Here is a 12547-nt window from a genome sequence, read left to right as displayed (position 1 = left end):
AGTCTCAACGAGCCAAACACCGGTTTTGGCGGGAGCTATTGCGCGATTTCGGAACGAGATTTGCTTTCTAGCGTCCTGAGATTTGGATACAGACCACAACAAATAGCGATCGCCAGGTAATGTGGAGGTTTTTGTTCACTTCTCATCTCTAGTATGTTGTGGGACACTCGTAGAGACTATCCGAGCCGGTCAGTGTGGGAACAAAAGCACGTTGGGGTGGACTTTGACGCGGGGGGGCAAATTGCCCCATACTTTTCACTAGCTGAGCTGCTAGCTGAGCTGCGAAGCTGCCTGCCGGGCTAAATACTGGAGCTATGTCGAAAATTCATTTCTCCATCACTCACATGTATGAAAAGACATATGAAAACAGACCCCAGGTTGAAAAAAAACGAAGTTCCCCTTTAAGTGTGATCACCAAAATACCCTACACACACTTAAATACATGAGGTTTGTGCAAATGTACTTAAAAATTATTTTTAAGTACAAAATTTATTTTAAATATTATCTACATTGAAAAAAAATGCTTTTCTTTCAAAAATAAGAACATTTTTAAGGGGCCCCTAAACTTTTGAATGGTAGTGTACCCTGACAAGGTGCAAAAAAAGCATGTACCTGTTGTCTGAGGCCCAACAACGTTTCGGCATTCTGCCTCTGTGCCTTGGCTTCGTCGCTCTCTCCTCCCCAGACCACATGCGTCTCCTCTCCATCGCGGTACACAGAGGGACTCGGACCCCCTCTTCCTGACACACCTCTGCCCTGCTGCAGGGAGAGGGTCATGCACTGACCCTTCATGCTTCCGCTGTGACTGGACAGACTGTCACGGAGCCGGGCCGACTCCTCTTCCAATCGGCCCACTTTCTCCCGGAGCAGCTCAGCTTCACTCTTGCGCCTCTGGAGTTCATTCTCGCAGACTTCCAGCTCCAGAGATCGTGTCCGTAGGGCCGCCTGGGCCTCCTGGGTTCGAACCTGACTCGCTTGCAGCTCAGAGCGAGCTTCTCTCAGCTGGGCTTTCAGGACCACGATGTCTCCTGCCTTCTGGCTGAGCTCCGACTGGATCTCCTTCAGCTGCTGCTTCAAGAGGGAGATCTCTCCTGACTTCTGACACACCTGCAGTGGAAAAAAGAGTTAGAGAAAGGTGGAAATGCTAAAAATACAGAACAAATTGTGTGTTACGGCAATTTACAGACTGACCTTTGCATGTGTTCGCTCCCTAAGAGCTTAAATTCTTTCAAGCCTAAAAGCCTATGGGGATCATTTAAACTAGTAACTGTCAGCTATATTTTTGGGGCATTTTAGGCTTTTAGCAGTGCATAATCCATAGAGAGAGGCCCAGAAAATCAGAGAAGGCTCCATTTGAAACAACATACTGCAAAGGTTCACTGCCAGACTCAAACAGGGACATTGCAGTTGACTTTGGGTACCTTTAATCACTACGTTGCTCCAAACATAACACCTCTCTCACCCACCTCCCACTTTGTCTCTTCCAGACGTGGCCCCAGCTGGGTTTGTTCCCTCTGGATGGTGGCACACCTCCTTTCCAGCGTCTCTCTGTCCTGCAGCAGAGAGGAAAAGTCCTCCTGCAGCTTCTTCTTCTCTTGCTGTAGTTGAAATACCTGATGGCATGCAAAGATGTATAACTATTTTACATACTAGGATGATTAAGCCAATCTACAATAAGTTATACATGCTCAAAGAAAGAACCTGAAGATTTGTCACTAAAGCATGAGACTTTAATGATGTTTGGAAGCAAAGGATCTGCACAGATCTGCAGAAGGTTAGAGGATCTACTATTAAATTATAAGCGCAAAAAAGGCACAAAGATAGAACAAAGTCCAAACAAAATACTGCACTTCTTGATTAAACATATTTTCATATTCCCTACATAAACGCTCTTTAAGCAGTTGCATACCTGCAGCTGTAGCACCTGCTGTGCTCTCTGAGCCTTCTGAGCCGCCTGCTTCATCTTAGTGGCACAGCTCTGTCTCAGCTCCTCCATCTCTCTTTCACAGCGACGCTGCTTCTCTTCATACACCTTTCACAGGGAAATAGAGGGGTCGGAGGTCACATTAAGTTTTGGCTGCCCAATAATCAGGACCAGACTTAATTCAGATAAAAGTATTAATAAGTGTGTAGGATTTAGTGTCCTGTTGTGTGCTGGCATTTGGCATTCTGAAAGAAGTCTTGTCCACGTGGTGAGGTGACCTTCTCTCACCTGGCAGATGGCAGCTTCATTCTCATCCAGATTTTCTCGGAGCTGCTGCAGCTCCAGGTCTCGCTCCCTCAGCTTCTCCTCCAGCTCCCTCACCACGGCCTCGTAGCCCTCCACAGGTGGCGGTGAATGTCCACAGGACCCGCTGTCCGACAGGGGCTGCCCGCGCCCACTTAGCGACCCCGAGCCTGTGCTCTTGCTGGACGAGGAACGTCCACTGTCTGAGTTACTGTGACCATGGCTCCCACTTCCACCTGAAGTGTTTCGGCCCAGGCCCGACACAGGCTCCAACTGGCCGCCAGAGGCTGACCCGGAGCTGGAGCCCTCGCTGGGGGCCAAACTGTAGCCTGTGCTGCTGTGAGTTGGGAGGCTGGAGAGGGAGTTCCTCCCTGAATCCGACATGGAGCAGGACTGGCTACTCCGAGCATTGCGACCTCCGCTGTAGGAGTTCCGCTTCCCTTCGGAGCTGGAACTGCTGCTTCCACCGTTGCCGTTTGTGCCGCTGGTGCTGCTGGACCCTCCAAGGGGCAGCAGGAGGTTGAGGCTGGCCTGGCTCTCTGACAGACTGCTGCCCCCTGGCCGTGGGGACAGGTACTGTACAGAGTGGCGATTCTTGGGAACAACAGGTTTGAATGCTGTCGGACGGATCAACACTTTCTCCATGTTCTGAAAGTATAAAAAAAAACAGCATTGATGACTAATGAAAGTTAAGCTGTGCTCATTAGCAACGGCTGAATAAAATTCATTAGAGAGGGGTGAGTGATATGCTGGCAGGTCACCCCACCAGGACCTGATTAGTTTGAACTGATATAATTGATATTCATGGCCTTCAATAAGCAATTTTCTTAATGATATTCCCATCATCTAAGATAGAGAGACAGCTTAGACAGGGAGAAGGAGGAGGAGAGGACAGGGAAAATCTGATTAAAGGGCACAGAAACAAAAGGGAGGGTGGAGGAAGAGACGAGACAAAGACAGTGGGTGTGAAAGCTTCTTCTGTTCTGTAAGCATTTTCTTAATGATCTTCCTCGAGGTTCACCGAATACGTCACTGGATGTGAGTGAGCTCTGACATTGATCATGATGTGTCTGCAAGGTGAGTGGCTGTCAAATGATCCATCTGAGTCTGTCAGGCCAGTGATTAAGCTTCCCGCCGGATCGATGGAAATAAATAGCCAATTAGACAGCTGAGGTAATCTGCTGTAAAACATGTCCACACAGCCAGCAGAAACGCTTGTGTCTGCTTTAGTGTTTCATGAGTACAGTTTGTATTCCAGGCAGAACAGATGAAAAAAGTGTCCTCTCTATGATATTTAATGTCCCAGCATGTGACCTTCAGCTGTAATTGAAGAAGACATTGTCCTATAAATAGGACAGAAGTCACGATCAACTACACAACGGCACTTACAGAGCTGGTGGGGATTCAGTGTCGCACTGAAGGGCGTTTAAAGATTTCCAGTAAGGTAGTGTCTCTCCTTTCTACATCTCCCTATTGACGAATATGTCACATTCAATATTAATATCAAGTGCAACATAAGAGTTTTGAGGCTGAGGTGTAAGAGATTTAAAAATCTTTTTTCATTTTTACACTTCTGTACAGCAAGTTTTTGTTACTCATAAGCAACATATACACAATATCTGTAATGTTTCTACAGAGTTCTCCTCACCTTCTCTAACTGTCCTGAAACTGGGATGAGTTTGGGAGGAGGGCCACCTATGTTGCCATTCAGAGTCCTGTTGTCCCTTTGGTCCTCGGAGTCGCTGCAGGGGCTTGCAGCTGTCAGCACCACGTTGTCATTCCAGTCTCCTGCCACCACCTCATCACTCACATACCCAAAGTTCCCATTAGTGCCGCCACCTACTGCTCCAACAACAGCTCCACCTCCACTTGCTCCAGCAGAGTTTCCAGGCCGTGGTTGCTTCTTGGTAGGCAGAGGTGGAGGCTGAGCCTGGGCCTGAGGCTGCGATTGGTTGCTGATAACCAGCAGCTGCTCCAGGGAGCTACCACTGCGGAGGGTGTTATCCTGGAGCCGGAAGCAGCTGGTCGCAGGCGTGGAGCGTCGTGGCTTAGTGGGGAATTCACTGGCAGCCCTGCAGTGTCTCTCCTGGTATGTCCGGCCTGATATGAGGCTGCTGACAGAACCCATGGCTGTCTCAGTGCTGCAGGGCCCACAGGGGCCAGAGCAGGGACCTGAGGGGGAGTGGGATGATGATAGCGGCCGGCACTGCTGGACGTCGAGACCCGGATTGGGGTGGTCACTCACGGTCACAGGTAGTGCCTGAACCAGAGCCATGGCAGCCTGACGGCGTCAGACACACCACACACTCTGAGGAAAGAGAGAAAATAAGGCAAAATTTAAATTTTTATCCTATAATGTAACAGAGGTGACTACTACATGTACTACGTTTGAGGGCTACATGGTTTTTTTTCCATTTAATACTCAAAAGACAATATTTTCTTCACAGTCCTTCAAAGAACTTATTCTGCTTTTTATTCCAAAAAAACTGACATGAAATCCCATCATGCACAAAAAGACTGGCACTAGGACCAAGCAAAGTCCGCTGCACAGAGGTGCACTGTGGGGAAACAAGTGAAATCCATTATAGCAGGGAGGACTGGAGCTGCACAGCCACACATAAAGACAAAGAGCTGATATGATGAAAACTGACACTTCCTGGAAAAATATATTCTAAATCTGTCACCAGAGTGCACAGATACCAGGAGCCAGACTGAACGGTCGAGGTCTTAGGTAATTAGCTCTCATGGTGATTAACTCTCACTTAGACATCGATTTTTTTTTTTACTAGGCAGTAAAAAAAAGACAGTTTCATTTAAGACACAAGAAAGAGAGGGAGTATAAATTCTGAGCTGCTCCGTACCAGTGACTGGTTTAACTCATGAAAGTTTACAAACTGAGGTTACTACTGAGTAGGGCCCACGGACACTTGATTTTTGGGGATGGTTCTGAATTTCAGAAAGTATAAAGTTCCAGTTTCAATATATCAGCTGATATTCTCGGCACCACCACCTGCTCAACTGTGATGCCTACTCTGCTACATGTGCTGCAGACAGCACTCAGTGTTGTGAGGAACTGAGTAAGAGCGCACTCTGCTTCACAAACTATGTATAACCAACCAATATATTGTTTGGGCTATACTATAGAATTGCATCATTAATTGTTTTTATGTACTGTATTTCCAGACAGTGATCAATACAACAACCGCACCACCAAAAGAGCCACCTCAGAACAGTTTTCTAACAGTGGATGGTTTGACTTATCAAACACAAGTGTAACTAATAATTTACCAGCTGGATTTTATCTGAATGTTCCAGTTTCAGTACCTTCCTGTGACACGTGAGAAGAACAGACCTTCGCTAACGTTATTATTAGTTTCATAAGTACTCTCCCTTTATGTCAAAATGTCTGCTGTCTCAAAATCACACCTAGGAAGTAACAACTACACGAACGAATCCACATTAATGTTACTATAGATAATATTTAGTATATATTATAATGTATATTATATTCATTTAATAGACAATCATATTTCTAATGTACAATTTGCCATTTGTTTTTCAATAGATTTATTTACGTAGATTATGGTGTTTCATAAAATTGGATTCATGCTATTTTGGTTGGTTGGTGCAATAATAAATACCTGGAACACCAATGACACACTCATTGACAACAGCTTGTGTTAATATGCAAATATTCAATGAGTTTCGCATCGCTAGCAACATAGTCGGTGGATAAAAATGTTTAAAAAGGTAAAAAAGGTTAAAAAAAATTCCAATACAAGTGCGTCAAATTTTGTTTGAGGAAGCTCTCCTTTTCTATTATTAGGTGGCTACGGGGTGAGTAATCCTTGTAATGTATCTGCAAATTTCAGCAGACCTTTTAGTCTTTCCTCTGTAGATGTAATGTGTTTAAATGTAAACCTGCAAGTCGAATTTTTGTCTCCCCCTTCTGGCAGTGAGAGTAATTACAAAACCAAACACGTGCTTTTGACGTGTACTATTTTTTAAAACTGAATGTAGAGTTTCTTTATGATTAAGGCAAGATAAACATTATTTTCCCAAAGGAAATTCATTTTGGATACATATACACTGACAGTCATTAAAAACTTTGAGACCATATTTTTCAACATAATTTTTATTTTGAAGCCCGAAACTGGATTTTCTTCATATGAATCATTTGTTTAGCATATTGGCATACAGAAACAAAAATCTAAAGTTTCAAGAATGATTTCAAAATAAAGAATTTCACAAAAGAAAACGGCACCTGCCAAACACAGTCACAACAGTCAATACCGAGTATGGCCTCCATTTGCTTCGATGCAGGCAGCAATCCGTCGGCACATGCTTTGGTCCAGGCTTCTGATTGTGGGTTGGGAACAGCCCATACGCCTGGCTACATCACTGTAGCTCAAACCGGCCTCCACCATACCCAGTGCCCGGAGACAACGTTCATGTGATAGACGTGGCATGATGCTGTTCACTGGACTAACAATGGTGGCCTTTTTTGGGCCTTTATATAGGCCTTCAAAACCCATTCTCAAATTGTGCAGATACTCACTGAGTATTGCTTGGTGTGTATTTGGTTCACTTTTGCAAAGTGACCAACCCATGTGCAATGAATCATGACAAAATGACAACTCATCATTATCTCAACTACCAGGGCACTAGATCATCAGTAAATCCACAATGAATAATTACAACCCCCCTACAAGTACAATTCTGCGTACATTTCTACCTCAAAGTTTCTATTGACTGCCAGTATAGTTACCGGCATAGAGCTAGTAAAATACATCCCCACATGCATAAATACTTCTCTCATGTAAACACACAATACAAACAACACATTTTCACACAGGTACATATTCATTATTATTTGGACCATTACAGTTTTCACCATACTGCAGCCTGCTCTGTCTCCATCACTACAGTTTCTTCCCTCTTCAGCTCTGGCAACCCAATAATCGCTGCTTGACATAAAACGCATCGTGACCATTGCACCAGCTAGTGAACGTCACCACAAAAAACAGATTTATACCTCTAGTACCACTGTAAATGCAGGGAGATTTAACTGTCAGCGAAAGGCTTGATCAGCACTGCGTGAACTCGCGTGGTTTAAACGTAACAGATGTTCTTTTATATGTAAAAGTTCCGCAGTCCAGCTTTAAACACGAAACATAATTACCAGAGTTCTTGCAAAGTGCTGACAGTCACTACTAGGGTTTGTGAGCTGTACAATTGTGAAAAAACAAATCCGAATAAGACTCATTATGTGTTAATAAGTTTACTGTCCACTTTGAATCATAGAGCTAATCACAATATCATTATCCTAAATGTGTGCATATTAAAATGATAAAATCCAAATTCTTTACTACTTAGGCTGATTGTAAAAGATCTACTTCACAGACAAACTTATTACAATTAAAAACCTGTTTGCAACAATGAAGCCAAATTATTTATTGATTTTAGGCCCGTCGCCATTCACAAAACTCATTAGCCACCTTACAGCTGTTTCTCTGAGACAGTTCTTTTGGGGAATCACTTCCCCAGACCCCCTCCTGCCCCCTCCCAGCTGAAGCTCATCCCTCATTAAATATACTGTAGATCTCTTGTGATGTTACTACTAATTGCCGATGTCATTAACGGGGCAGGATGAGGGAAGAAAAAGGGGAGGGATGGATTTAGCAGAGGCAGAGGACAAGACAGGGAGAGGGAGAGGCGATGAGTCACAGTCATCACCATTTGCAGCTGTGATTTTCCTCAATGTCCTCCACCGAACCTTGAGCGGTCATCTGTGTGTTTACTTCTAAAAGGGTTTTGAAATTTACTCACACCACTGATTTACGATCACAATGCTCACGCCTATCAAAAAAAATCTTTGAAGATGTGAACATTAGCCTCGCTTGGACGCTCCACTATACTGAGGAAGAGAAACATGGATGGATATAATTAACACAACAAGTGGCAGCAGATTAAGTCTTCCATTTGCAGATAGTATTATCAGTGTTAGTAGCCCAGGGGGACACAGAGGGGACACATATCCTCGGCCTGTTGTGCCAAGCTGGAGTCCGTCTGGCCAAGTGGAATAATCCTTTGGCTGCACACAGTCTGCCAGGACTAACACAACCATACACAACGACATTCATAAGCATGCAGGGCATTCACACAAAATGTATGCATTAAGGTGCACATCGGTCATCAACTACTTGAAGTTTAGAGTCTCGGGAATACAATAAATGCCAATACCAGGAGAGAGTGAGAAAAAGTAAATAAATCTAAGTAAATAAACAGTTTGGTTTTGCTAGATTCCTCGAAGATAATTCAGATAAAGAGGCCTCTTGTCTGTGGCCTGATGGTTAGGGGGTGGTTTTTGTAGCACAAGGTTTTAATTGATGTATTTTGCAACACAAAACCCCTTTCACTGCCACAAACAAGCAAAAAAGTAGTTCAAAAAAGTTTTGAACACTGTCGCCTTGAAGAAATTCACAGTGCTGAACTCACTTGTTCACACAATATGTGACCAAGGTAGGTGCAAAAGCTTGAGCGAGAAGTTAAAACTCTGCTTTATTTTCTTCTTAATAGAAAACTCTTGAATGCATTGCCTTGACTTCTGAAATTGCAAAGCTTTCAGAGGAGTGGGCTTCACAGGCTTTGAAGCATATAGAGCCTCTAGTCTGAACATTTTTGCAATTTTCTGAAACAGTTAATCCAACAACCATATATCTGCTGTAGGTAGTGACTGACCAGGTGTGAAGAGGTGAGAAACTACACAGGATTGGAACTACCCGAAGAAAAACCATTAATGTCTTAACCCTGTGAGCCCCGAAATCTGCCGGCAGGTTTGCGGGGCATATTATCTTCAAAAGAATTGCCAAAGCTACACCATTTGTCAGAGTCAGAATCTGTAAAAACTGAAAGAGTCATTAGATTTCAACTTCCCAAAGGACTTTTAACTATGTGCTCATCTGTGACATGTTGTTTCATTAAAACATAACTCAATATAACCTTAAAATTAAAATATTTCATCAAAATTACTTTATTCTACACTCTAATCTGTTTGCTCAGGCCATTTTCTGTAAAAAAAAAAATTTTTTAAAAATCGTTCAATGACTCATTTGTGACCAAATTCAGGGACTTTTTGGCCTAACCGGGTTGAACTGCAGGCTGTGTTTGCACAAAGCAGATAGGAGACAAGCATGGAAACAAAGGGAAAATGTAAGTTGTAAAATATATTTTATATACAGAACCATCATTTAATTTTTCAGTATTCATAATATCTAACATGATGTGGGAAAATCCTATACATGTTGATTCTAGATTTTTCCAACTTAATCCAAGAAATTCAACTTCTGTTTTTTCGCTTTTTATGATTTATGGCTTTATAACTGTATTACAATGCAAAAAAAACCCCCACACTTCTGAGTTCTCTAAACTTCTTGCCATGGCTTTGCTATATCCAAGGAGGTGCACACTTTTTGATTTCAGTGAAAAATGAGCCCACAGTGAGTAAAAAAAGTGACAGGAGCAAAAAACTGCTTGGGATTTAGAGGTTTAAAGTAGAGTTTGTCTGTAAATGCTCTAATTATCTGCCTCGGTGTTTGGCCAAGTCGTTTATTCTTTAGATAGAAGGACAATAAGTTGCACAAATAAATTAGTTTCATGATGAGTAAACAAGCAATTTGTATGCATTGGATGATTGATTAAAATAAAGCAAAAGTCCAGGAATTCTAAATCTGGGCTCGTAAAAGTAAGCCACCAGGAGACATGAAGTACCAAGCATTGACATGTTAGAAAAATATTTGTCATTATGTTTATTGGAAGTCAGTGGATAAGCAGGATGTTTCAGTTCTGACTACGTGATGGGGTGTGATGGGGACTTAAGAGAGGAGACAGACTTCGTGAGTGTGCATGAGTCAAGAAGATCAAGATATGTGTGGTATGTGATCACTTCCCATGGCGAAATAATCACGCCTCACAACCTCCTTTCACCTTTCATCCAGCCGCCCCGCCTCCTCTTCACTCCCGGGACTGACAAGGACCTCTCAGGCAGGGATAATAGAATTAACAACCCTCTGCGACCGTCAACCGTGACCCCCCTCACCCTCACCCTGTGACCCCCTGATGAGTGGAGGGGAGCTGGTCTGATTCTACCTCCTCCCACTCCCTGTGACCTCCAGGAGGAAGGTTTTGTTCTGGCTACTCGGGCAACAAATCTCAAAAGCTAATTTCCCCCTCTGATGTTGCTCACTGGTCGTTTCTTCAAGTTACTTAAGCCCTCGACTCCTTGGCCGTTGCACTCCTGTGAGAAAGTGAAAATGCTTCCATCATCCCTCCATCTACCCTCACCGCTTCCTCCACCTTCCTCATTACACGCATCCTCCTCTGCTGTCAGCAGCACAAGACATGCAGAGAAAAACCAGTCATCAACACTAAAAATAGAAAACTTCTCAAGTGCTTGAAATCATTCTGATAGTCTTTCATGAGGCGTTTCTCTCGGCGAGGCATTTGATTCGATGTTCAAAAATAAACTCCAATAGTGGAGCAGCCAGCTATTACGGGGTCAACCCAGGGGCACTTTACACCGCATCCTGACACTCTCAAACTACTAAATGATGCTGAATAGCTTTAAGGCAGCCTCACTGCTTCTGACAGTGACTGGAAATACACCGAGTGGTTGTGAGAGTTTACCCTCCTCTTGGCACCAACTGGCCCAGGATGAGTAAGAGCAGGACTGACATAAGAAAGAAGTTCCCAGGTAGCTCTCTAACAAGATCCAGAAGTGGGTTCTGTGACGGGGAAATAATCCCGTTATGATAAGCCCGTTAATAATGCCAGTATTACCCAGGAGAGGAAGCCCATTATTCTGCAGCAGCAGATCGCCCCTTTGCAATCACACGCAACCTCCGAGCTGTTCCGGAGACTCTGCTGGGCTCAAGACCAAGTTAGAGAAGTGAGAATGAGGAGGAAGAAAAAGAAGAGGGTTTAGGGGCAGCGACACAAAGGCAGGCTGGGTGATGGATGGGGTTTTAGGGGATTTTCCAATAACAGGTAGTCCAAAAAGAGGCTCCAAAGAGGTCTGAGCTCTTGGGAAATGCAGGCATCTATAATCCTGTTTGATCACTACTTGGCAAGCTCTGACACACCGAGGTCTGAGGACCTTAAGATTTGGTACCAAAATCAAATGTGAAGGGAGATATCATGTCTTATCAAAACTATGTCCTCCATTGCTCAGTACCAAACATACTGCTCTTGCCAGCTCGAGGGAGTTTTTTTGTTTTCTCTTTTCTCATCTTTCTTTCATGTGTTTGCCTTTTTAGAGATAGCAATGCTAAAAGATAGCAGAGAAATTACAACTGAGATCTACCCTGTGGTCTTTTGACTACAGCTGAGCCGAGTGTAAAAACAAACCAAGAGCATTGTCAGTCCTGTAAAATCAGGGTGGTGCATGTTGTCGTAACTTGTAGTGGCGGAGGATCTACAGCAAAGCAAAGGAAGCAGATTTGCTGGGGATACTTGCGTGCAAGTCTGGAAACTTACATAATGTCCATTATGAAGACACAAAGACCAAATGGCTCCAGTTTGCTGTCTTTGTTTTGAACTCGAACACCGTCATGAACTGGTCTACATTTCTCAATAGCAGCATGTTCCCTAATCATGGTAAATGCATCTATTACACCTAAACATAAAGTAGGATTGAAACGAATGCTTATTTTCACCAATGTTTAGTTAATGCTTTAATGTACAGACGTAGAAAACTGTGAATAATATTTTGACCGTATGCCAAAGTGTTTTTAATTTACAATGACAAAAAAATGAAAAAACAGCAAAACCTGACATTGGAGAGGCTGTAACAACCATTTCTATTTGATAAATAACAAAAAATTGGGCGATATTTTCTGCCTGTGTGGTTATTTGAATCTGTATTTAGGTAAGTACTGAGAGAAATATCTTAATATTTAGTGTCACCAGCAACTCACTAACAACATTAGTCTGCTGTGTAGTGCCATGAAACTTATGAGTTCAATGAAAACAGCTGAACTAAAGGTTTAATCCATTGTTAAAGCAAATAATACTGGTCAGTGTAGCTTTAACTATTTCTAAATGCGACATCTACGCCTTCCTTCCTCCACTTTCATCCTCTTTCCTGCTCCCGCTCATTGTCACCTATATCCTTCCTTCTTCGTTTCCTGCTCTGGACTGTAGCTCCACTGCTCTCCTGTCACTCTCTCTTTTCCATTCCCCTCCTTTTTTCATACAACCCCGGCTAGATTTTCATCTGCCCGTTCCTCAGCTGCAACACCACAGCGTGACTAACCAAAGGCA

The 12547-nt window shown here is 43.3% G+C and overlaps 1 protein-coding gene across 3 annotated transcripts in view; it reads right to left on the bottom strand.

Moving 5' to 3' along the window:
• The window catches only part of lzts2a (leucine zipper, putative tumor suppressor 2a), a 47682-nt gene that overhangs the window by 4305 nt on the left and 30830 nt on the right, over positions 1 to 12547 (bottom strand). For all 3 annotated transcript variants that reach the window (XM_022190106.2, XM_051959788.1, XM_022190107.2), the window contains 5 exons: positions 3876 to 4535; positions 2213 to 2875; positions 1910 to 2032; positions 1467 to 1613; positions 613 to 1107 (listed from right to left, as the gene is read on the bottom strand). In XM_022190106.2, the coding sequence (XP_022045798.2) occupies positions 613 to 1107; positions 1467 to 1613; positions 1910 to 2032; positions 2213 to 2875; positions 3876 to 4502 (2055 nt within the window). In that variant the 5' untranslated portion in view covers positions 4503 to 4535. The remainder of the gene's footprint in view (positions 1 to 612; positions 1108 to 1466; positions 1614 to 1909; positions 2033 to 2212; positions 2876 to 3875; positions 4536 to 12547) is intronic.

The sequence above is a fragment of the Acanthochromis polyacanthus genome, chromosome 15 (assembly GCF_021347895.1).
Source record: "Acanthochromis polyacanthus isolate Apoly-LR-REF ecotype Palm Island chromosome 15, KAUST_Apoly_ChrSc, whole genome shotgun sequence".
NCBI lineage: Eukaryota > Metazoa > Chordata > Actinopteri > Pomacentridae > Acanthochromis > Acanthochromis polyacanthus.
Note: the sequence above shows the minus strand (reverse complement) of the source record. Positions and strands in the feature narration are given on the sequence as shown.